Here is a 25,797-nt window from a genome sequence, read left to right as displayed (position 1 = left end):
ATTTAGTTTCTTTACTCTTGCTCTGCATCCTTGTGAATTTGCTGTTTCTAAAAGTTCATCACAGATGGTGGCTTGGAACTGACACTGCACACTTTACTGCATAGTACCTAATTCTCAAAACCTTTGCAAGGTAGGAGCTTTTTTTTTTTAATCTGACAGGCTCAGGTTGCCCAAACTAGGAAGTGGCAGAGCTGGGTGGGATTTGTTTCCCAGTTTTTCTGATTCCAAATCACTTTCTACTGTACTTTTCTTGCCCTGAGCATCAAGAGTGCCCACACCCTGAGACCACAGTTATTGTCACACCTGCTGGGTTACCCTGGGCAAGTCCACTCCTGCCTGGGTTTCCCTTTCTCTGCAACAGTACCTCCCCAACTGGGCTAATGTGTGATGGTCACTTGCCACGCTAACCCCTTTACATGCATGATCTTAAGTAGCCCTGAGAGAAGGGAACTGGTATTATCCCCAAATTACAGATCAGATCAGGTACTTAAGTAGCTGCCCAAGGCCCTGCAGATCCTAAGGAGCAGGTCTAAGAACTTAAACCAGGCCTGCTTAATTTAAGTAGATGGCCAATTTCAGTTGAAGATTGATACTTTTTAGAGTCTCTCCTCTAGGCTTTGTTCTAAACAAGGATCTCTACCTTTGTTTTTAGCCAGAGCAATTTTTATTTTTTTTAAATTTTTATTTATTTATGATAGTCACAGAGAGAGAGAGAGAGAGAGAGAGGCAGAGACACAGGCAGAGGGAGAAGCAGGCTCCATGCACTGGGAGCCCGATGTGGGACTCGATCCCGGGTCTCCAGGATCGCGCCCTGGGCCAAAGGCAGGCGCCAAACCGCTGCGCCACCCAGGGATCCCCCAGAGCAATTTTTGAAAAAGATTTTATTTATTCATGAGAGACACAGAGAGAGGCAGATACATAGGCCGAAGGAGGTTCCCTCCCTATGGGGATCCTGATGTAGGACTCGATCCCAGGACCCCTGGATCACAACCTGAGCCAAAGGGAGACACTCAACCACTAAGCCACCCAGGTACCCACACCCAGAATGATTTTTTTTAAAAAGTCATCTCTGGTTTACTGCTATACTAGTCAAGTATCACTGGATAAGGTTAAACATTTTTGGAGAGAGCAGCCTTTTTGACAGTTTCCAAGCATCTCAGATGCACCTTTTTGCTTCCTACCGCTCACTCAAAACTTCCACATGCCTTTCCCTTAGGCCACCACTGATCTAATACCTAGATGTTAGGGCTTCTCTGAGAGCTGGGAAAAAGCAGACCTTGAAAGTCAAATTGCCCCCAGGAAGGTCCTTGACATCTAGGCCAGAGAACTAAACCTGCATGGCAGTGCGGTATTAGTTTGTACGTGGCCACACTGTTTTCACTTATTCAACTTTATTGTAAGAGCAAAGGATTATTTTTCACAACAAAAGCACAGTGCCTAAGGCAAGAGGATGGCTAGGTCTCAGACCAAGTTTCCTTCCCTACTGTTTGCAACCTAGGTTGGCTAGAAGTTTCTGAGAATGTAACATCCACCAGGTGTCATTATTCACCAACTGTGGCAAGCTCCATGGCTGTCCCAGGGAGCTCCAAGGCTGAGATCAAGGCTAGAGATGAGAATATGAGATGATCAAAATGGATTGAGGAAAGGACACTGTGTCTGGAAGGCAGCTTGGGGGCCTTTTGAAAAGGCCAGTGACACATTTCTGATTAGGTTTCTGAACCCACCACATTCCCCTGGAAGGAGTCAGGTTCTTAGGAACAGCCCTGGCTCCCTGCTGCACTGTGTACTGGGCTCAGGTGTGTACCCCCAAGCCTAAGCGGTCATCCCATCAGTAAACTAGATACCCTTACTTGTGTCCAGCTGCCCCCCTGCTCTTTCCATCTGGCTCCTAATCACGTGTCCTGGGGCACGGGAAAGCACAGTAGAGGAACACGCAATTGCTCCTTCTCAGACTGAAGGTCTCTAAAGAGCCGAAGTTTAGGATACAAATGCCAGCAATCATGGGGCTATACGAATAGGAAATGGGTGTGCATGGCAGAGCCTGGGAAAGGCTACCTGGAGGACTGAAGCAGGGAAATCGGCCTTGAACCCTCATACTCCCATGTGGCTCTTCAGCTGCAGGTATAAGGCAGGAAGATGAGACAGGCTCAGGCCAGGTGCATCCTTGCCTCACCCTCAGAGCCAGCCATTACTGGTGAAATCCATACGCAGCGCCTCCTCATCCATGGGGCTTAGCTCCTGCAAGGGGGCACGGCAGGGGCCTCCGTAGTAGCCAAACCAGTCCATGGTTTTCTTCAGCCCCGGGATCCCGAAGCGCCGGGTCACCTGTGAAGCAGGGTCTGTTAGGAGAAACTGGGGAATCCCTGCACACGCATGTCTGGGATGCAGACGTGTCTCTCTCAGAACATTAGGCTTCCTCCCCCCTCCCCTCGTAATGTAATTTCACCAAGTTGGTGACACTAGGGTATATTGGAAATGCAGATCGAGAGGCCAGAAGGCGGGTCAGCAGAAAAGAACACAATGCTGACAATTCAAATTTAGGAAGGAAATCACTGCTTGGGTTTCTCAAAGAAAAATCCACCCCACTGGGGAGAAAAGCGGCATTTGGCCATCAGGCTGGGACTTGAGAAGCTAGCAGTGCTGTGGGTCTGGGTGCTAGACCATCACAGGTCTGCAGCCCAGTTTCCAGGAACATAGGGCCAGGGCACACCAGGCTGGGGAAGTCAGGAAGGGGAAAGGTGTGCAAGACCCTCAGGCATAGCCCAGACCTCTACTGGCCCTGCAGCAGAGACCCCCACACACCATAAGCTCCTCCCTGACCCCAACTCTGAAAAAACGATGCATCAGCTATCCTGAGAAGTTCCACTTTGTAATCTTATGTCACCAACTTACTACATACATCTGAGCAAGTTCTCTAGTCTAAAATATGAGGGGACTGGACAACATAACTAAAGTGCTTTCCATTGTAAGGGAGCACCTAACACTCTTGTCAGAACTTAACATCATGCATGAGGACTTATAGAAAATGAAGCATCAAGTTTCTTTGCCTTTGGCATAGCTGATCAGAAGTGTTAGATGAGTCTTTGACTACCTCAAAAAAAGAAATGTAATCCTTACTTAAGTTTTATTTGGAGGGGAGGTAAAACCTTAGAAGCTGGGTTTCACAAAGGGTAAAATAACAAGAGAGGTTGCTTGGGGTAAAAAAGTTAAGAACCACTGATGAATGATTGCCTAATAAGTATTTACCACTAGAGGCCAGGGAATTTTTTCTTGAAATGAGTGATACGCCACCTTCCTCCTAGGCCTGGCCCCAGCTGTGATGTTCTAATACCTGAGCTTTTCACCCAAAACCAGAGTAGGGTGGGAAAGACCTAGGGGACAAGAAGTACCTAGAGAAAAAGGCTTCTTCCACCACAAGTGTGCAGGATCTCTGAGTTGCCCCCTCCTCAGACCCATAGAAATAATTGAATGCTTTGGTGGTAAAGAACATGGAATATCCTAAATATAGCCAGGGCAGGAGGCTGGCTGGGTGGGAAGGCAGAGGAAGGACATTGTGTTCAAGCAGGACAGAGCAACAGAGTGACATCAAGCTGCTCCTGGGGTGGCTGAGCCTACAGCCCAGGCAGCAGAAAGGTGTTCCAGGCATTCCTGAGTGTGTGCCCAGAGTTGGCACAAGAGGAGCCAGAGTGAAGAGTAAGGCAGGATGGCATGTGGAAAGCCAGGATGGCAGCAAGCATCTTCTCTTCCCAAGGGGCAGCCACAGCTTCATCTGTAAAATGAGGAGATGACAACACCTACCCCATGTCACAAGAATCAAATGAGAAAAACACCACTGTAAGACCAGACCCTGGGGCGCCTGGGTGGCTCAGATGGTTAAGCGTCTGCCTTGAGATCAGATCATGATCCCAAGGCCCTGGAATTGAGTCCCACATAGTACTCCCTACTCAGTGGGGAGTCTGTTTCTCCCTCTCCCTCTGCCCCTCCCCCTGTTTGTGTTCTCTCTGTCTCTATCTCTCAAATGAATTTTTAAAAATCGTTTTTTTTTAATTTTTATTTATTTATGATAGTCACAGAGAGAGAAAGAAAGAGAGGCAGAGACACAGGCAGAGGGAGAAGCAGGCTCCATGCACCGGGAGCCCGACGTGGGATTCGATCCCGGGTCTCCAGGATCGCGCCCTGGGCCAAAGGCAGGCGCCAAACTGCTGCGCCACCCAGGGATCCCAAATTTTTAAAAATCTTAAAAAAAAAAAAAAAAAGACTAGACCCCTAAGAAAGCTCCTCTACCACGTCCTGGTGGTATGCAGGTTCTGGGACCTTCTCTCTGCAGGTGAGTGGGCATAGACAGCAGAGGTGCCACCCCAGTGGAATGTGCAGTACATACCAGACAGTCTGTGCCCAGCTGAATGGCCCTCATTTCTGCAGTTCTTGCATCCTATTAATAGAGCACTCTACCCCAGGAAAGCCTTCACATCCAGGAGACTTGTGCTTGCCTCCTTAGCTGTCCTTTCTCAAAATCTCAGTTTATTTGCCCCTTTGAGGTAAAGATATAAGCTGTGAGGGAGTTCTAGAGCCCACCTACCACTTTACCCAAACGAAATATTGCTGCTTAGCCTGGGACTCTCACCTCTGATGCAAAACTTACAGGGATGCCCCCAAAAAATCAGTCAACAAGGTAAGTAATATTTAGTGCCATATTTCTTTTAAAAATCAAAATCAATGCAAAAAAATCCATGATGAGCAAAGTGTCAATGTTTTAAATAAAGACAGGGTCCAAAAGAACCATGCCCTGCCATATTGTGGCCCAAGGTAAAACTTAATATGTGCCCTTATACACAAGGTGTTTTTTTAAATTTTATTTTATTTATTCATTCATGAGAGACCCTGAGAGAGAGGCAGAGACATAGGCAGAAGTAGAAGCAGGCTTCCTGTGGGGAGTCTGATGTGGGACTCGATCCCAGGACCCCGGGATTACGGCCTGAGCCAAAGGCAGATACTCAACCACTGAGCCACCCAGGTGCCCCCATATACAAGTTTTATGTATTTTTTACTGGTTCATTTTTTCTACGGGTAGATACAGGAAAAAATTTTTTGATGAGGTGTTTCCATTTAAGTCAGGAAAGTAAAATTATAATACATTATGTTTTTAACATATATAAAATGTTTAAAACTAAACTAAAAGATACTAATATCTTATTAGCATATATACTATATATACTAATACTAAAACTAATATACATAAAATATTTATTTTTTTAAAAGATTTTATTTATTTATTCATGAGAGACACACAGAGAAAGAGAGAGAGAGGCAGAGACACAGGCAGAGGGAGAAGCAGGCTCCACGCAGGGAGCCCAATGTGGGATTCGATCCCAGGTCTCCAGGATCAGGCCCTGGGCTGAAGGCGGCGCTAAACCGCTGAGCCACCAGGGCTGCCCCACATAAAATATTTAAAACTAAACTAAAAGAATGCCGTTTTAATATACCTACTTTTTAAATTTCCAATATATTTTTTTTCAAATAGTTTAACGTTCTATGCAGGGAGGGAAAAGTATTTAGAGGGGCGCCTGGATGGTTCAGTTGGTAGAAAATCTTTTTCCCCCGAAGATTTTATTTATGTATTTATTTGACAGAGAGAAAGAGAGAGAGAGAGAGAGAGAGGAGAGCACATGCACAAGCAGGTGGAGCAGCAGGCAGAGGGAGAGGGAGAAGCAGGCTCCCCACTGAGCTGGTGAGCCCAAAGGCAGATGACAAAAAAAAAAAAAAGATAAAAAAAAAATCCAAGGAAAAAAAAATCCAAAAACTAAGGCAGATGACAGCTGACTGAGCCACCCAGGTACTCCAAGCCTGCAACTCTTTATCTTTTTTTTTCTTTTTTTTTAAATTATTATTATTTATTTATGATAGTCACACAGAGAGAGAGAGAGAGAGAGAGAGAGAGAGAGGCAGAGACACAGGCAGAGGGAGAAACAGGCTCCATGCACCAGGAGCCCGACATGGGATTTGATCCCGGGTCTCCAGGATCGCACCCTGGGCCAAAGGCAGGATTTAAATTACATCTCTGTCCCCCACCTCCACTGACAACTCCCTGACTGGAAAGGGTAGGAATGCCTCCTTACTGATTCCTACCGGCCTCTACTGACATTACAATTATTTGCTGCGCCACCCAGGGATCCCGCAACTCTTGATCTTGAGGTTGGAATAAGAAAGGAAGGAAGGAAGGCTGGGAAGGAAGGAGTGTGGATAGGCAGATAGAAGGAAGGAAACGAAGGACAGGAAGGAAGGGAAAGAAGGAAGGAAGGAAGGAAGGAAGGAAGGAAGGAAGGAAGGAAGGAAGGAAGGAAGGAAGGAAGGAAGGAAGGAGGGAGGGAGAGTTTCCACTTCCAGGAAGATGGAATAGATGTACTCTTTCCCATTTCTCCCAAAAAATACAGCAAAAACAAAACCTTGCACATTACATAAAAACAAACATAAGACTCTCTGAAAGGTAGAGAGAAGGAAGACAAATTAGGGACTTTAGGACCCAAAGAACACAGTGGTGAGTTCCCTGGCCTCAACTTGAAGCTTAAGAAGCTGGCAACCCTAAAATGCCAATGGATACAGATAATAAAAGCTTCCAACAAAAGCCTGTTCACTCAAGCCAGGGACCAGGAAGAAGCAGCCTAGCAAAATGGAAAACTTTTAGACAATCACCACTCTGCTCCAACCAAGTAGCCTAGAAAAAACTGTGGTCCCATCTCCACCATCTCCACCATCCCCACCCAGGCCAGTGAGTGTTGAGTCAGGAGCCAGAACTTCTGCCCTCAACTCTGGCAGTCTTAAAGAGTGCCCTTCCCCCTCCACAATGGATGGTCTCAGCAGAGCCCGGTGAGGAAAGTCAGAGCTTACACACCACTGCCCACACTGAAGGAGCTACCCCCAACCCCCACCCCCCCACCCCCCTGCCGGAGGTAATTGTAATGTCAGTAGAGGCCGGTAGGAATCAGTAAGGAGGCATTCCTACCCTTTCCAGTCAGGGAGTTGTCAGTGGAGGTGGGGGACAGAGATGTAATTTAAAAAATCCTCCCCAAAGAAATCTCCAGGCCCACATGATCTCATTGGAGAATTCTAAAAAATGTTTAAAGAATATTTAACACCAATTCTACATAGTCTCTTCCAGAAAATAGAAGAGGAGGGAATACTTCCCAGTCAACAGATGAAACTATTATTACCCTGAGACCAAAATCAGACAAAAGTGATGCCAAAAAAAAAAAGTGTGGGGGGGGACTACATATCTCCTATGAATGTAGACAGAAAAATTTTCAACTAAGTATTAGCAAATGGAACTCAGCAATATATGAAAAGAGTTACACACTATAACTAGGTGGGGTTTATTCCAGGGATGCAAGACTAGTTCAATATTAGAAAATCATCCATGTAACTCACCATACTAGCAGGCTAAAGAGGAAAAACAAAATCACAGAGTCCTATCAATCAAGGCAGAAAAACATTGGACAAAATTCAATATCTTCTGCAATCCCACACAGATTTGATTACTATAGGTATATAAAAGACCTTAAAATCAGGTACGCTAATTCCTCCCACTTCGCTGTTGTTTTTTGTTTTTCCAAAATTGTTTTAGCTATTTTAATTCCTTTGCCTTCCTATGTAAGCTTTAGAATACTTTGGTGTGGTTTTGCAGAGGGACAGACACAGATAATGGGAGCAACAGAGAACCCAGAAAGACCCACATAAATATGCCCAACTGATTTTTGACAAAGGTGCAAAAGTAATTCAATGGAAGAAAGACCATCTTTTCAACAAATGGTGGTGGAGTAAGTGGATATCCAGAAGCAAAAAAAAAAAAATTTAACCTCCACCTAAATCTCACACTTAATACAAAAATTTACTCAGAATGGGTCTTGGACTTATAAAATGTAAAACTATAAAACTTTTAGGGAAAAACACAGAAAATCCTCACAATCTAATGCTATGAAAAGCCTTCTTCTTCTACTTAACACTAAAAGGATAAATACAAATGAAAATACTGATGAATTAGACTTCATCAAATTAAAAATTTTTGTTCTGCAAAAGATCTGTTCAGAGAATGACAAGACAAGCTACAGAATGGGAGAAAATATTTGCAAACCACACATCTCACAAAGGACTGGTATCTAAAACTCTTTTTTTTAAATTTTTATTTATTTATGATAGTCACACAGAATGAGAGAGGGAGGCAGAGACATAGGCAGAGGGAGAAGCAGGCTTCATGCACTGGGAGCCTGACGTGGGATTCGATCCCGGGTCTCCAGGATCGCGCCCTGGGCCAAAGGCAGGCGCCAAACCGCTGCACCACCCAGGGATCCCCAGGGCTGGTATCTAAAAGATACAAAGAGGGATCCCTGGGTGGCTCAGTGGTTTAGCGCCTGCCTTCGGCCCAGGGCGTGATCCTGGAGACCCAGGATCAAGTCCCACATCGGGCTCCCTGCATGGAGTCTGCTTCTCCCTCTGCCTGTGTCTCTGCCTCTCTCTCTCTCTGTGTCTTTCATGAATAAATAAATAAAATCTTAAAAAATAAAAAAATAATAGATACAAAGAAACTTCCAAAATTCAACGTTAAAAAAGAAAAAAATCCAATCAGGCAAGAGACATAGGCAAGAGACATACACAGACATTTCATTTAAGAAGATATAGATGGCAAATAAGTACATGAAAAGATGTCAAATAGCATTAGGCATCAGACAAAGGCAAGTTAAAACCACAATGAGATGTTACTACACACCTATCAGAATGGCTAAAATAAAAAATAGTCACAATGCCTAAAGCTGATGAGGATGCAGAGAGAACAAGTCAGTCATACATTTACATTGATGCAAATGTAAAATGGCACCGCCATTCTGGAAAACAGTTTTTGGCAGCTTCTTAAAAAAACTAAACATGCAGGGGGCACCTGGGTGGCTCAGTCAGTTACGTGTCTACCTCGGGCTCAGGTCATGATCCCAGGATCTTGGGATGGAACTCTGTGTCGGGCTCCCTGCTCAGTGGAGTCTGCTTCTCCCTCTCCCTTTGCCCCTTCCCACTGCTTGTGTTCGCTCTTGCTCTCTCTCTCTCAGATGAATAAAATCTTAAAAAACAAAAACAAAAACAAAAAAATCGAAACATGCAATCATCATAATTACACCAACTGTGTATTTATCCTAGAAAAATGAAAACTGGGAAGCCCGGGTGGCTCTGTGGTTAAGCGTCTGCCTTTGGTTCAGGGCATGATCCTGGAGTCCCCGGATCGAGTCCCGCATCAGGCTCCCTGCACGGGGCCTGCTTCCCTCTCTGCTTGTGTCTCTGCCTCTCTCTCCGTGTGTCTCTCATGAATAAATAAGTAAAATCTTTAAAAAAAAAAAATGAAAACTTCCGGTCACACAAAAACCTGTACATGAATGTTCGTAGCAGCTTTTAATAGCCCCAAGTTGGAAACAGTTGGAAACAACCTAACTGTCCTTCCACAGGTGAATGGTGACACAAGCTGCTGTATGGCCATACCATGAAACACTACTCATCAGTAAAAAGAAAAAGGCTATTGCTGCATGCAACGACTTGGATGAATCTGCACAGAATTCTGCTGAGTGAAAGAAAGCCAATTTTAAAAGTTTATATACTCCATAATTCCATTCATATAGCAATCTTGAGCTGACAAAATTATAAAAATGGTGAACATATTTGTGGTTGCCAGGAGTTAAGGAGGGGGTAGGGGCAGGAGGTAAGTAGGCATAGGCATGAAAGCATAGCATGAAGGACTCTTCTGGTGATGAAAATACTCTGTATCTGGACTATATCAATGTCAAAATCCTGGTTGTGATATTGTACTTTAATTTTGTAAGATGCTCCCATTGGGGGAACTGGGGAATGGGTATATGGACTCTCTATATATTATATCTTTTGTTTTTAAGGTTTCTATTTATTTATTTGAGAGAGAGAGAGCACAAGCAGAGGGAACAGCAGAAGCAGGCTCCCCACTGAGCAGGGGATCATGACCTGAGCCCCAGGCAGACACTTAACTGACTGAGCCAGATACCCCTGTATTATTTCTTACAACTTCATCTGAATCTATAGATATCTCAAAATTAAACGTTTACTTTAAAATATACATACAAACCCATTTTCTTTCCTGCCTCAGACCCCAATATGGCTCTGCATAGCACTGCCTGGCTCTTGACAGGCATTCCACCTTGGCTTTTCTCTTTGATTTGCCCAATCCAGAATTGGGGTACAGTGTCTAACTGCAGGATAGATTATTTAAGGACAAAACACTGGGAAATCTGGGCTCTGAAAACATCTAGCCTTCTAACTCCTCCTTTACTCCCAGTCATTCTGTTTTCCAGGATCTGACTCCCTATTAAAGCTGATGGAAAGGCCCATGGTTCATGCTTTCTAGGCAGCGCATCTCTAAGTAAGAGCCCAGAGTTACTTATGTCACCACAATCAGCCAGCCAGCGTGTCTGTTTCAACGCTTGCTCCTGGGTCTACAGGATTAGAAATTTAACTGGTTCCCTAAGTGATTTCCAATACAGCCAATGGGACTCAACTTTGAAGTTGTGATTTTCTGGAGAGGTACAAGGAATTCCCACACTAGGATGTTCTCTAAAAGGACTTTTTGAAAGGGAAGAGGCTAAGTGGGGGCCCCTGTGCCTGCCCTGACTCCTGCTCCAACAAGCACACAGACACCCCCACCCCCCACACCTTGGGGCCACTGGCTGGGAGCTCACCGCAGTGTTTGGCTCAATGAGGCGGTGCTGCAGTTTCTGGGCATCTTCCCATTGCCCCGTGAGGCAGAGTCGCTCCAGCTGGCACACCTGAGCCCCCAGGACATTGGCCAGGGCACATACACCCCCCACAGCTCCTGCCCCAGAGAAAAGTGCAGAACATCAGCCAGAGCCTCTTCTCACAGGCAATTACAAACCCTGGGGTTTCCAGCACCTCTTATTCTGGGGAGAGAGGATATGGATTTTTATGCCACTGGTTGGCCATTTCAAAGGCATGCTCTGAGAGTCCAGAGTACAGATTTCCAGAGAGAAAAGCTGCCAGCATATTTGAAGTAGAATCTCACAGGCTGAAGGTCAGGGAACAGAGCCTGAAGGCTAACTTGACCGGTCCTCCCCTGCACCCCCCAACACACCTCCGAGAGTAAAGTCCCACCTGCTAGTTGACACCTCCATGATCCTCTAATAGCCCCCTGACTCATCAGTCCGGGAAGGGGGTGGAGTGGATGGGAAGAAGCCTTTGCTCTTCTGAAATCTTATCCCCCCGCCCCGTGAATTCAGCCTGGGAATGTGCTGGGGCCAGCGGGGGAGGGGTAGTGGAAAGAGCCCTGGACACAGGAGACCAGGCATTTCCTCCCATTGGCAGCATGAACTTGCACAAGTCATGGACTTCCCAGTCCTCTTTGTTCTCATCTGGGCAATTCAAACGGGCTGGCTGTGATCTCAGGAGGTCTTGCCATTCTGCAGGCCTGCGATGGGATTCTAAGGCTAGTTAGGAGGGTCCCTAAGCACAGCGGCCTGAAGACCGGAGAGCGGGAAATTTGGAATAAGTTAATACAGCTGCCATTTATGGATCCCCACTTTCTGCCAGGCACTATGCAGACACTGAGCCAATGCTCTCACATTCTCACAACACCTCCTGCTTTATAGAGTAGAAGCTCAGGCCCAGAGAGGTTGAATACCTTGCCCAACAGTACTCAGTAAATGGCAGAGCTGAGATTCCAACTCACATCCCACCCACCAACCCCCACCTGGCCTCTAGAGCCTGTCCTCTCTCCATCTACCCACCCTCAGCAACAAGGCTTCAATGGGTCTTCTTTTCTGCCTTTGCACTTTAGAGACTGTGACGTGATTGAGGAGAGATGTGCAAGGACTCACACAGCAAGCCTAAGTCCAGAGAAGAGGAACCAGCATTGCCCCCTCAACCCTGGAAAAGTAACTCAGATCTGTACTTGCTGGGGCTTCAGCCCAAGGGAGCAGATGCTTGCTCTCTTCCCCCTCTGGGGCCCAAATCCAACCTGAACCCCAAGAAGCCTGACCCATAACAGATAAGCACAGTTGGTTTAATGGTGACATTCCCAGTATCCTGGACTGGAACAGAAACAGGCAGCTGAAGATCCTGGGCCTGACCCTATAGGTCTGACGATTCCTACTGGCCCAGCACCAGGATGAGAGGAAAACAGACTTGCAGACCAGAGGAAAGACTCCAAGGCTCCAAGGCCTCTATCTTCAGAGAATGATTTACAAGGTGAGGTCAGAGGAGCTCAATTTGTTAACTAAGCAGGGAGCTCAGGACTTAGCACAAACTTCAGGCATCCCCATTACAGACCAAGGATTATACAAGGCCACCCTCTTCTGTCCAAAAAGGTCACTCATAAGCACCTAATATTCAAACAAGCAAGCAGTGCGCTGGACTTCTGAGGCTTCCAAGTAGGCAGGATGGCAAAAGGACCCTGCAGACCCAGACTCTGCCCACCTGGGGGGCCTGGGTATACCACCCATGATAGCATGAGAGGAGCAGGAGGCCTACCCACGGCATAGCCGGCCAGCAAGAAGCCAGCTGATCCAGCCAACACCTGGAAATCCTGCTTCCTGGTCTTGTGAACAATCAGTCCCATCCTGGTCACCTGCAAGAGCAAACCTGTGTGAGAGCTGCACGTAGAGCTTCAACACCAAGCAAGATGGGTGCTGGGCAAGGGAGGGAGAATGAGCACCCAAGCTCCAGAGAGCTGTCCCCAAACTTGGACAAGGCCGCCGAGAACCCACATAATGGGAAGAGCCCACATAGGAGCCCAGGACTGAAGCAGGTCCCAGAGCTGCCCTGAAGTTAATAACACAGGAGAAGAGGAAGGAGCGCCAGTCAGGAGCCACTGCCACTCACATCGCCACCACTGTCCTTGATGCCCACGATGTTTGGGTGCTGGGAGAGCGTGACCACTGCATCCATGGGCAGGTCCAGCCCCGTGTTGGCTGGGACACTGTAGAGCACCACAGGAATTGGGGAGAGGTCAGCGACCTGAGGGAGGTAGAGAAGAGGGGAGAGACAGAGGGCAGCTGCCCAGGCCCGAGGAGCCTGAGGCACTGCCCATCACCACCCGCTCTGGGCATGGGTCACTGTGCGGCCACCTGGGCAGGCCCACCTCCTGGACTAGACATCACAGGGCTATGTCCCCTGCTTGTAAACAATAATAATACTATTTCATGAGAGCTTTCTATGTGCCAGGCTTAGTTCTAAGCCCTCTGTATTTTTTTTAATAAATTTTTTATTGGTGTTCAATTTGTCAACATATAGAATTACACCCAGTGTTCATCCCGTCAAGTGCCCACCTCTGTGCCTGTCACCCAGTCTCCCCCACCCCCCGCCCACCTCCCCTTCCACCACCCTTAGTTCGTTTCCCAGGTCCTCACAACGATCCCATGAGGAAGACACCATCATTCCTTCCATCTGAGAAGGGAGGAAGCAGCCTCATAGTTGGTCAGGCCAATTTCCCAGCAGCATCCCCTCCCCATTCCCATAGCTGCCATTCATGGGAAGTAGGCTTATCCCTTGGCCCCCAGCTTCTCTATCTCTTCTCCCTAGCCAGCCTCCTCTTGGTTCCAGGCCCCAAACCCATGCCCACCTTGGTGTAGTGGTGAATGAGGGCAGCACTGCTCATGCGGCCACGATAGTAGCAAGGTGTCACCACTATGGCGGCGTCAGCCCCAACTTGGGCCATGCTCACAGTCATCTCCACAGTGGCTTGGGTGGCTACAGGAAGAAAGAGGGAGCCTTCCCTATAGGTCATGGAGGGTGAGAGCAGAAGGAAAGAAGGGCAGGGCTAGGACCCCAGGGCAAACAAGAGGTTCAGAAAATACAGAACCAGTTGACTGAACTGGGCCAAGGAGCCTGGCTCCCCACCCGCAGGCACCCCCAGACACCCCCAAGCACCCCAAGGGCCCAGAGTACTGTGGCCTCACACTCGCAGCCAGAGCCGGCTAGCAGGAGTTTGTCCTTGGGCATGGCCTGGCGGACTCGGCTCACCACCTCCAGCCGCTCGCTGCTGGTCAGGAAGGGGAACTCGCCATTGGAGCCCTGGATCACGAAGCCTGCAAGAGAGGTTCCATCACAGCCAACGCCTTTGTGTCCTCTTTTTTTTTTTTTTTTTCCCTTTGTGTCCTCTTATGAATAACTGGGACATGGGTGTTACACGCACTCCCAACGCCATAGTTTTGCACACATTTCCTTCCCATCTTTGTCCTGATGCAGGCAGAATGTTTTACCCAGTTGCCATGACACTGTCCACACCATTTTTCTTTGTGTTAACGAAATGTCTTAGCTATACCCAAAAGAATCAGTGATAATACAATCCGCAGGTGTGTATCCAGCACCCATGGGAACCCTCCCCTGATCACCTTTCTCTTCCTCTTCTAGCTGTCCCGACTCAGGTGTCATTGTTCTCATTCATGTCTTTATACCCTTAAGACATATACTGACCCACAAACAAGATATAATATGTTTTTTGCCATTTTAAGCTTTACAGAAATGGAATCAAGCTCATACAACCTTCTGTGGTTTGCTATTTTTGCCCAAGATTATGTTGTGAGCTTTGTCCATAGCAGTACACAGCTCTGACTCATTCATTTTAATTACTATATAATAGTCTATTGTGAAGTGAGACAATTTACTTTTCATTCTCCTTTTGAGGACATTTAGAATGTTTCCTTAGTTTTGCTATTACAGATAATGCCAAAATAAAAAAAAAAAAAACATATTCTATAAAGTCTTCTGTGCCCATGTCTGAGCTTCTCTACAGTTTACTTAGGTGTGTATTTGCTGAGCCACACATGTGTGCATCTTTGTGTGCCAAACGCCTGCCTTATTTGCCAGATCATAACCCCATCGGCACATGGAAGGGGCTGTTCGTGTTCACCCATGCCAACCCTGGGTATTGTCAGAATTAATTTTCGCCAATTTTCTGGATGAAAAGTGACATTTCATTATTTCATTTTGCACGTTCCTATGTTATCGATCATTTGAGAGGTTTCTAATATCGCCGGGTAGGATGTCAACCCTTTTGTATCACAGAATTAATGCTCTTTGGCTGAATCTGAAGGGAATGTTAGTAAAACCATTTTTGTCTCTGCTTCTTTAACTTTCTCCTTCCTCTTCTTCCTCCTCTCTACTGCATTCCATTCCAAAAACATTGTTCTGGAATAGTTGACAAATACAGCATATGGCACAACAATAGTATTAATAAATAGGAGACTGCTTGGGAGAAAGGAAAGAAAAAAAAGCTCTACAAAATCCCCCGCCACACAGTTGTGAGAGACCGTCATTTTGACTTGGAGCTTCCTGACAGTCAAAGCTAAAAGGGAAATGTGATCAGCTGACAGATATGCAGAACTCAAGATAAAAGCAAAGCAGCTGCCCTGGAGACACAGAATTTCCTGGCATTGGGACCAAGAGAGACTGTTCCAGTGAGTCATCCTTAGGGGACACAGTGTGATGGAGAGTCAACTTTTCACTACAAACAGTTTTCCATGCTGTTCAGTGCACCATCAGATTCCACTGGGTGGATTGCCAGAATGGCTCACTGGATACTTAGCGTTCCCTATCCCCACATACACTTTTTTGCCTTGGTAACATTGCAGGGAGCATCTTGAGGCAAATGATTTTTGGCTTCTGTTGCATTGCCTCCTCAGGATTCATTTTTCCATGTCAGGCTAGGAGCCTCCTTCTGTCTTGTTACAAAGGTGCTGGTGATTTCCCAGGGGCTCACTCCTAATTTAAGGGTTCCCAACCCCAGAGAGGATTGGACCAACACCCTCTACTTAGGGGTCAAAGATTCTGAGATGAAACTTTTGCCACTCCCTCTATGGACATGCCTCCAAAGACGTCTCCTTCCTACCCCAACCCCGCCTGCCACCATCACCCTGGAAGGGACCCTGGCCAGTTCTTGCTTCAGCCACTTCCTCCGCCCTCTTCACTCACTCCCAAGGACCCCTTCATCCTGGTGGCCAGTTCCAGGGGCTCCTGAGCAGTAGGACGGCTGGAGATTGTACTCTCAGAGTAAAAGCAGGCTACTTTGCTCAAGACACCTGGTGGCCTCTCTCTAGTCTTGTGAAGAAGCATCTGACCCAGGCCTGACTCCCAAGAAGGAAGTGAGGCCAGACTGGAGAAGGAAAGAATATTGCAGAGTTGGGGAAGCAGTCAGGACCAACTCCCTCTGGTTTTTGAGCAAGTTACATCATGTCTCTCAGTCCCCATTTCTTTTTCTATGGGATGACAAGAGAAACAATTTTAATCCTACCTTATAAGGCTATTTTAAGGGCCCAAACAAGAAAATGTACAAGCAAGCATTTTGAGGGGCAGCCCAGGTGGCTCAACGGTTTGGCGTATGCCTTTGGCCCAGGGTGTGATCCTGGAGTCCCAGGATTGAGTCCCGTGTCAGGCTCCCTGCATGGGGCCTGCTTCTCCCTCTGCTTGTGTCTCTGCCTCTCTCTCTCTGTCTCTCATGAATAAATAAAATCTTAAAAAAAAAAAAAAGCATTTTGAAATCTGTGAACTGATGCTGCCAAGAGCCCCCTCTCTCTCCTTGGTGAGATGTCCAGTTTTAGGCCTGATGTGCCACCCCTGGTGTAGAGAGGTGACCAGAGGAAAGGGAGGGCCAGGGTCCCACATGGGTCAGGGAGTGAAGACGGGCAGTGGTGGAGAAACAGGGCAGTGGAGTGGTTGGACACATAGACTCTGAACCCAGAGGACCCAGAGTGACTCTCAGTTGCAGGCCCTTATCAGCTATGATCTTGGGCGAATAGCTTAAACAAACTTCAGCTTCCTCTCATGGGAAATGGGGATATTAGTGCTCTCCTTAAAGAGTTGTGAGACTTAAAAAAAAAAAAAAAAAAAAAAAGAGTTGTGAGACTTAAATGAGATACTATTTATAAAGTGCTTAGATTAGAACTGGCAGTGTTAGCTCCAATTATTACGGAGTCAAAAGGTGCTCAAATCTTAAATCAGGAGGCTGGCAGCTTTGGATCTGAGGTGGAGGAGGATGGGTTGTGTGGGAGGGGAGGTTGCATTCAAGAACTTCTCTTGCCCTCTCCAGCTGCAAGGCAAAGAGGCTCATTACAGAATTCACTCTCTCTCCCTCTCTCTCTCTCTCTCCCTCTCTCTTGGTCCCAGGTTATGCTGGCTGCTCTGGGAAGCCAGAGTGGTCTGGGAGAGAGAAGTGGGTGTGTTTGGGGCTAGAGATGCACAAGGAACATGGTGACTTACTATGGCCCCTTGACCTAACATTATTGCCACCTCCCCTGAGAAGTCTTCCTGGGATCCCTCCACTGGACAGCTCTTCTCCGAACTTCCATCACTTGTTCTTTGTCCTTCCCTGCGGCCTACTTAAAAATACACAGAAGTTCTCAGAACCCTTCTATCTCTCCCACCTCTGCCTGCAGGATTAGACAAAATTTCTCAAACTGACCTCTGCTGTAAAATGGGGAAATTGGACTGGGTGGTCTTCTAAGTTCTCCTTGGGCTCTAAGCTTTGGAGTCAAGTTTCTGGCATTTCCTCCTACCTTTCACTCACCTCTAAATGTTCTCCTTCAGCCAAACTGCCAGGGTCCCCAGACACAGTGTCACTATCCTGCCTCTATGCCCTTGCTTATGCTGTTCCCTTCTGCCTGGAACACCTGCCTCCCTAAGCTGCAGCCCCTGAGAACCTTTCCTCACTCCCCCAGCCTCTGCACCTCCTTGCACAGCACTTGTCCTACTTTGCTTAAAATCATCAAGATCATGGATGATGTCCCCTCATTTTGGCCTCCCCCATGACACCCAATACACTGCTGGTGGAGGTGTGTGTTGACAATTTGTGGTATAAAAGAAAAATTGTCCCAGACCCTGGCCTGGGGCAGAGCTTTATTTTTGTGTGTGGTGTAACTGATAACCTTCCTTGGGCAGAAATGGGCATTCCTGATAAAATGCTCAGGCAGGTTTCTGATGAACTTCAATGGAATTAAGCCTTCATCTGGGAAACCAGCCACCCACACAGCTGACACTCCAGCAAGAGTCTAGTGGCTGGTAGATGATTTGACCATTCTCTTTTATAAAAAATATCCTTACCAAGAGATCATACTTGAATTGGCCACTTAGAAGTCGTTTTCCTTGAGCTACAACTGTAATAAAATGTTGACATCTTGAACTACTTTTAAAGTTAAGGAAAAGTTGCAGAAGTGGTACAAGGGATTTCCATACATCCTTCACATGACCCCCAGCAATGATAATGTCTTACTTTAGTAGAATTATCAGAACCAGAGAATTAACCCTGGTACTATACTAACTGCAGACTTTGAATTTTGTCAGTTTGAAACTTTTTTAAAGATTCCAAATTCACAATCAGCCAATCTGAAATTTTATCCAATAAACTTTTAAGGGGATTTAAGGTCTTCCAGACAAATGCATACATTTTAGGCATTTCTACAATCACTTACAGAAGCTACACCTCACTACTCTTGCTTTTTGTCTACTTTGGCAACCTACAATATTTTCTAGGGTGACTGACCCCATTTTTTTCCATTAATATTTTTTAAAAGGTTATTTTTATTTGAGAGTGACAGAGACAAATTGAAGGAGGGGGAGGGCAGTGGGAAAGGGAGAAGGAGAAGCAGACTCCCTGCTGAGCAGAGAGCCCAACACAGGGCTTGATTCCAGGACCCCGGGATCATGACCTAAGCCAAAGGCAGATGCTTCACTGACTGAGCCACCTAGGCACCCCCATTAATATTTTGTTACAAATGATTTTATTTTTTTATTTAATGAATTACTTATTTTTTAACCAGGCTACACACTCACTGTGGGGCTTGAACTCACAACCCCATGATCAGGAGTCACATGTTCCACCAACTAAGCCAGCCAGATGCCCCAGTATTTGAATATTTTAAAAATTACTAAGAAGTGACTTCATATAAATGCTAACATATATACTTTAAATTTTAAATACTTCATAACAGGGGTGCCTGGTTGGCTCAGTTGGTGGAACATGCAACTCTTGATCTCAGGGTTGTAAGTTCAAGCCCCATGTTGGGTGTAGAGATTACTTAAAATCTTTAAGATATAAATAGATAGATGATAGATAGATAGATAGATAGATAGATAGATAGATAGATGATAGATGATAGATAGATAGATAAATGAATTCAATAACTCCAATTATGCACCATAAAATCAATCAACAACATTATTTAGGGTGTTTGTGGATTTATCCATCCTTTGCAAGGATTCTGGGCACCTTCTCCAGGGAGTTTGAGGCCCACGGGCTGGGAAACACTGGCAAGTTCCTAACAGATGCCAACAGTCCATTTCTATGTAAAGGAGTCACTGCGGGTTAGACAGTGCTGTGTCACTGACTTCTCTCAACTTTCACAGGAGAGAGAGCTGCCTCCCTTTAACTGCATTACTGGAGGTCACCCCTTGCCCCAGAAATAACTTCTTGGGACCCAGGAAGAGGAGGCAGGGAGAGTCCCAGGTTTTCAGGAGGGCACAGAGTGTGGCAGGACATGTGGGAAGAGGACAGGGATAAGCATGAGAGAAGATCCCTGTAGGGCCAGAGAGCATTGGCCTGAGGGGCAGCATGGGGTAGGGATTCAGGGTCTGAGCTTTGGAGTTGGGCAGAGTTGGGCTCTAACTCTAACAACATCACTTACTGTCTATGCCCTATCAGGCAAATTACATCTCTGAGCCTCAGGTGTCTCATCTGCCAAACGGAGATAACATAATGCCTTCTCTATAGGGCTGTGCTATAACACTTAGCACCAAACACAGCATACACTAAAAATGGAAAAGAAAAAAAAAAGGGGGAGTTGCTGGTAGTACTAGTAATACTAGTAATTAGCAGTACTAGCAGCAGCAAGCAGCGCTAGTCCCAGCCATAGTGATAGAAACAAGAAGAGAGAGTATACACAGCACAACAATAGTTGAAGGATAGTCTGAAGGTAGGTGGGGGGAGGCACTAACAGGGATCCCAGTGGGCCCCAGAAAGCAGGTGGTGCAAGGAGAATACACTGCAGTGCAGGAGGCCACACAACTTGAGAAGCAGTGGACAGGGTGAAGATGACACTAAGAGGACAGGAGACCCACCTCCCACCTTGCCTACTAGCTTCTGGAAGCCTGGCCCTCCCCCCATCTCCTGACATCTGGCTGCTTCCTCCTTCCCTGGCAACAGCGGGTTGGTGGGTGCTGAACTCCCTGGAGACGTCCCATGCTCAGAACCTGAGACTCAGGGAAACTGATTTATGGAGTCTTGAATCAGTAAAAGGCCCAGGCCAAGGGCCACATGAAGAGGACTATGAGGGATCCCTGGGTGGCGCAGCGGTTTGGCGCCTGCCTCTGGCTCAGGGTGCGATCCTGGAGACCTGGGATCGAATCCCATATCGGGCTCCCGGTGTATGGGGCCTGCTTCTCCCTCTGCCTGTGTCTCTGCCTCTCTCTCTCTGTGTGACTATCATAAATAAATAAATTAAAAAAAAAAAAAAAAGAAGAGGACTATGAGAGCAGGAACCCTCTTCCCATATGGCTGCCCAGTCCTGAGGCTGGCCACAGAACCCCCAGACTCAGAATGAAGGAATACAAGGCTTTATTGGCTCAGTTCCAGGCATTAGGCGTCAGTCTGGGGCTCTCAGCTACTCCTGGGATCTGCTTCGCCTATCTTTTCTGTGGGCCTTCAGGGGCCCGTTGAGTCTGTCTTGGCCGCTTCGCTTCCTTCCACTCGCCCTCCATCAGGAGCTGTCCTCTGTGGCATACACTACTCACAGACTGAGGGGGTCTGAAGAAGGAGGGATTTGGGCAGCAGCATCTCACTCTGGGCCACACAGGCTGCCCCACAGGAGAGAGAACAGGCCTGCAATTGTGTGCCAGCCTTGCTGGGGGAAGGGGTGTCTCCACCCATGGTTAGGTGGCTTCAAAGGGTTGACAGATCTGGTGGCTGCGGTTGGGCAGACTGTGGCTCTGGTGGCTTGGGTGGCTTGGGTGGCTCGGATGGCTTGGGTAGCTCTGATGGCTCGGGTGGCTTTGGTGGCTCAGGTGGCTCGGATGGCTTGGATGGCTCGGGTGGCTCGGGTGGCTTGGGTAACCCTGGTAGCCAGGGTGACCATGGCCATGGAAGGCATGTGTTTGGTTCATGCCAGCTACAGTGGTATCCCGCTGAGTGAGAAAATTCCCTTTCAGCTTCAACTCCACCTCCTCCAGGGCCTTCAGCTCCTCCTGGTTGATGTCTTTGGACTCCAGGTGGCCTGAGTTCTGGTAAGTCGTGGCTCGCTGCAACATGGAATTAGCCAGTTGCTGTCCCAGGGTGTTGATCTCCTTGGTACAGGTAGCCACAGCGGCCCATGTGGCCGTATCCGTGGATGGGGATTTTCCAGACTCCCTGTGGGTCTCTTTGGTCACCGAGGACCCGGACATCTTCTGCTTACTGGTGAAGGACTCCCGGCGCACAGCCGTGCCCACTTCGCCTTGTCTTGTGGTGACGGTCTCCATGCGAATGGTTGTGCTGGCTTCCCCGCTGCTGCTCTGGGGGGAAGAGGCCGTGCTGCTGCTGCAGGCGGCCAGCTTCTCTTCGGAAAGGCGGCTAAAGTGAGATTTAATCCAGTTCTCATTCTTTGCTTTGTGACATTCTGGTGGCTCCTGCTCATCTCGTACAGACTCAAGGGATGCCTTCCTTCTCCTCTTCCTCTGAATCCACAGCATGAGGCCTCCACCTCCGAGTAAGAGGGCAGTCCCCAGCACCACCTTGCATGATGGTTGCTGGATGAGCTCCAAGAAGGTCTCCAGGACCCTAAGCCAGGCAGGCAGAGCTAAGAGCACGCTGGGAGGGGGGGAGCCCAGATGGTATGGTTCATGCTTGAAAGGGAAGGTTCCCCGAGGCTGTCTGGCAGGCAGGCTCCCAGCTGTACCCTTCCTAGGATGCCCCTCCCGCCTCAGCAATGAACCCCATTGTGAGCAAGGTTAGGGGGTGGGGTGGGGAGAGGCCTAGGCACCCCTCACGTCTAACCTGGCAGGTATTTCCTGAGGCCCAAGTCCTGTCTCCCACCCTGACAGCTGTCCCTAAGGTCAGTGGAAAAGCAGCTTTCCTGCTGTCTTCTGCTTGTGACGCATTCTTCGACTCAATCCTTATTTTCCAATCTTTGGTCTCTTTCCCTCTCTATCCAGTGGCTCACTGACCATGACTGAAGGACCCCCTTGGTTAGGCTGGTATCCATTCCTGGCTGCCTGATGTTGGTGTCTCCTTTGGTTCAGGGCCCACCCCTTCTGCCAGCTTAGCACATTTCATCCCCATCTGCAGCCCCAACCCCTTTACAGAGCAGGGTTCAAAAGGAAAGGGGCCCAGGAAGGAGCTCATTCTAGAATAATATGAGGTCACAACTGGGTAGAGACAAGCAGTGGACTGAGAAGGCAGAGCAGATAGGATAGGGGACTTCACCAGATCCCAGATTCCAGATCCCAGGGGCTGTCCCAGGATAGGGACTGCTACCTCTTACCTTAGTGATGCACCTGCATACCCAGAATTTGCTCCCCTTCCCCTGGGCCCTGGTTAAATGGACACAGTTTAGACTGTGAGCAGGTGAGCCACCTGGCCAGGGTCTCTGTAGGTACAGATAATAGAAAGCCTGGCCCACAATCCCAAATTTCTATCCTCTCAGGGTAGAAACAGGCCTGGGCCCCTTTATTTTTCTCCCAGAGGCAGCGAACACATTTTTTTTAAATGCATTTCACTTTTTAAAAGTGAATGCTAAAGTAAATGCCAAAACAGCATTGTAAAAATTGTGATTTTTTTTAAAACAAAATATTTTATTTAAGAAAGTCATGGCTTTAATATACACAGTAGTATCTTAGTCTACGTACTAAGGGAATAAGATACAAGCTCAATGTTTTATGGGGAACATCATCTCCCTTGTCCTACTGAAGTAGCTCTGTGGTCATCTACTAACCTCATTTGGAAATAACAATTCAAAGTTCATCTTTGAGGTTGTTTGTGGGAGTGAGTTCAGGGCCAAATGGTCCCTTCACAACAATTTTACCCTCCAGTCACTAGTTTTCATTTTAAAATGATACTGTTTATATAAATAATCAGTAAAAATTAACAGTGCAAAAATAAGAAATAAAAGAGAGCTACACAGTTTCAGGCAATAGCTTCCAGAAGAATATCTAACTTTTCACCTACTCATCAAGGGCAGGTTCCCACCTCCTCTTTGGAAGACTTTTAACTTATCGCAGGAGGCCCTGGCAATGTGGTATGCAACGGCTTCCTCCTCTGCTCCTGAGTGTTGGGTTGCAAAGCCAACGCCGGGGGCCAGAATTGAGCCAGAGAAACATCATCTGTAGAGCAAAAGTTGCTCACAGTTCCTTTCCTGGACATTCTGGCTGTGTCCCGGGAGCAGTGATGGGACCCTTGGCTCTATTCTTTGTACCAGGGCCTCACACTTGAGCTACTTGGGAGGAATGCGTTAACCCTGTGGCTCAGTTCCATTCTAAAATGAGGAAATCAGATTAGAGAGGTTCAGTGATTTCTCCAAGGTCACCATAACTGGCAGAACCAGGATTCTTACCCAGGCCTTCTAACTCTGGATGCTGAGCTCTTTTTATCCAGCCCACTCCCTCCCACTGAGGCAGGAGCCTGTGTGGGTTGTTCCGTGGTCCATAGCCTGCCAAATCCACTTTATGCCCTCTGCAGGAGTGGATAAGTGGGTAGGAGGGAAGGAAGGGTCCAGAGAAGAGTCTGGGGTGTCTGGATTCTCTGGGTGGCAGGCAGAAACTGGACATAAAGTCCACCGTTTTCATGCCCTGCATTAGCGTATAGACCTTGGACCTGGAGGGTGAAACAGAGTCTTCCTCCTCTTAAGATTCAAGGAGCTAGGGGCACCTGGCTGGCTCAGTCAGTGGGGAGCATGGTACTCTTGATCTTGGGGTCATGAGTTCAAATACCACGTTGGGTATAGAGATTACTTAAAACTTTTTTTAGTAAATAAAAGATTCTCACTTTGCTTCAAGAGACCCAGGCCTCTGGCAGACTTTCAGGCCCCAGTGGGCTGAGCCCGAGTAGAAATTTACTTAAGAGTTTGTGTCATTACATTTACTGCACCCTAGGGAAGAAGAGTTGCATCCGCTCAGTCCTGAGATGTGGATGGGGTTTCGGTCAGGCCAGCAGTCACTGTCACAAAGCAGCTCTCCCCACAATGCCGATGATACTGTCGTCCTAGTGATTGTGACCACTAGATAACTTCTAAGGTACATCACCCTTTCCTAACCACGGCATGCTTTGCCCTCTCTTGGATTTGTCTTGCAACCATCCTATGACGTGGGCATTATTACTCCCACGTGTCAGATGAGGAGACTGAGGTTTTGAGAGATTATCTCACAGCTAAGTCAGTGGGAGAGCTGTGATTTGAATCTATAGTCCATGTTCTCAACTGTTCCCCTGCCCCCACCTCAGTCAGGACCTTTCCATTCCCAGAGCTGGTGCCAACCAGACTTTATTCGTTGAAATAGTCTGTTCTACAACTCAGCGGTTTAGTGTGATGGAGTGAAACCAAGTGTGGCCCTGCAGTCAGACCTGGGTTCAAATCCCAGTTCAGCCATGTATTAGCAATGACTTTGGGTGAGTGACTATGTCACTCTGAGCCCCAGTTTCCCATCTCTGAAACAGGGCTAGTGAGATTTTGGCCTCAGGGACTTGCCACGGGTGATAGATGAGGGTGGGCAGAGCAGGATGGGAGGAACTGACCACTTTGTCTTTCACTTATTGTACCTGTGGCCATGTTGCATGTTGAGTGTTACAAGTGTCTGGTCCCTGACCTCATGGAGGGGAGACCCCTGTGTAAGGAGGGAAAGGAGTCAGAGGATCCAGAACAGGAATTAATTCGGCCAAGGGAGGCTTGGCCCAGAAGAGAGTGTGTGAACAAGGTTTTCAGGGAGATGAGCTCGCAGGCTGGGGTGCCTTGTGACATCCCCAGCTGCCTTCACAACTGCACAGCGTTTGGTTGACGAGGACTTTCACACCCATTATTGTAGTATGATTCCCACAGTAATGCTGGGCTAAGAAGGCACTTTGGTAGTTTGCAACTGGGGAAACCGAAGCAGATGCGATTCAGTCAAGGTTGCAAGCCAGCAAGGAGCTTTCTGCCTGTCTCTGGACTCCAGAGCAGTGCCGCCTGCACAACTGCTGGGGTCCCCAACTGTCTGTCTCTGAGCTGCTCACAGGCGGCAGATATTGGAATCATTCACATCTCCGACTCCCCCAGAGGGCAGGCCCCACTTACCTCGGAAGGGGAGAGTACCCAATTTGTGCAGATTCTCCTCCAGTTTCCCATAGTCCACCTCTGCCGTGGCCGTGAAGGGGGTGGTCACAGGGGGGTAGATGCCTGCAATGTCCACCTTCCTCCCCTCCCCTGAGGCCCAGCCCCCCACATTCCTGGACAAGCCCCTACCAAGCCCCTGCCTCACAGAGGACCAGACTGCACGGCCCAGCATCTCGGCAAGAGGCCCGCGGCCCAGCTGGTCTCTGCCCGGAGTGAGGCTGAGTTTGGACCCCGTCCTACCCTGTTAATGATCAGTGTGTCTAGTTAAAAATTTGCTGCCCCCTCCCTGACTGTAGGTGCTGGGGCCGGCCAGGGCGGGGCGCCCCCGGGGTCAGAGGCCCCCCTTTGGGAGCAGCGGGGCAAATGCCACAACCGAGCTTGCTTCCCTCTGGCGGGACGAGGGTGGGCGGTGGGCTGGAGAGCGACCCTAAAGGGCCTCCCGAGCGAGGCCGGGTCCTCCTCCCCC

General features: G+C 47.9%; 2 protein-coding genes across 3 annotated transcripts; both read right to left on the bottom strand.

Annotated features, from left to right (window-relative positions):
• Window positions 1-639: 639 nt before the first annotated feature.
• Window positions 640-25,573, bottom strand: HOGA1 (4-hydroxy-2-oxoglutarate aldolase 1). 2 transcript variants are annotated; one of them, XM_055300644.1, is made up of 7 exons: window positions 25,293-25,551; window positions 13,968-14,096; window positions 13,631-13,758; window positions 12,892-13,026; window positions 12,541-12,637; window positions 10,737-10,870; window positions 640-2,325 (listed from the first exon to the last, which is right to left on the bottom strand). In XM_055300644.1, exons 1-7 carry the CDS (start codon window positions 25,501-25,503, stop codon window positions 2,176-2,178), a joined length of 984 nt encoding a protein of 327 aa, XP_055156619.1. In that variant the 5' UTR covers window positions 25,504-25,551; the 3' UTR covers window positions 640-2,175. The 2 variants fall into 2 exon arrangements, with proteins under 2 accessions (XP_055156619.1, XP_055156620.1); XM_055300645.1 differs by lacking the exon at window positions 640-2,325 and adding an exon at window positions 3,751-3,769 and having other exon boundaries at window positions 10,711-10,870; window positions 25,293-25,573.
• On the bottom strand, window positions 20,656-22,013 carry CUNH10orf62 (chromosome unknown C10orf62 homolog). The gene has a single exon (XM_055300646.1). The coding sequence runs from the start codon at window positions 21,721-21,723 to the stop codon at window positions 20,929-20,931; it is 795 nt and encodes a 264-aa protein (XP_055156621.1). The 5' UTR covers window positions 21,724-22,013; the 3' UTR covers window positions 20,656-20,928.
• Window positions 25,574-25,797: the final 224 nt, after the last annotated feature.

The sequence above is a fragment of the Nyctereutes procyonoides genome, unplaced genomic scaffold, assembly GCF_905146905.1.
Source record: "Nyctereutes procyonoides isolate TBG_1078 unplaced genomic scaffold, NYPRO_anot_genome, whole genome shotgun sequence".
Classification (NCBI taxonomy): domain Eukaryota; kingdom Metazoa; phylum Chordata; class Mammalia; order Carnivora; family Canidae; genus Nyctereutes; species Nyctereutes procyonoides.
The sequence above is the reverse complement of the archived record's forward strand: the minus strand, read 5'-3'. Positions and strand labels throughout refer to the sequence as shown.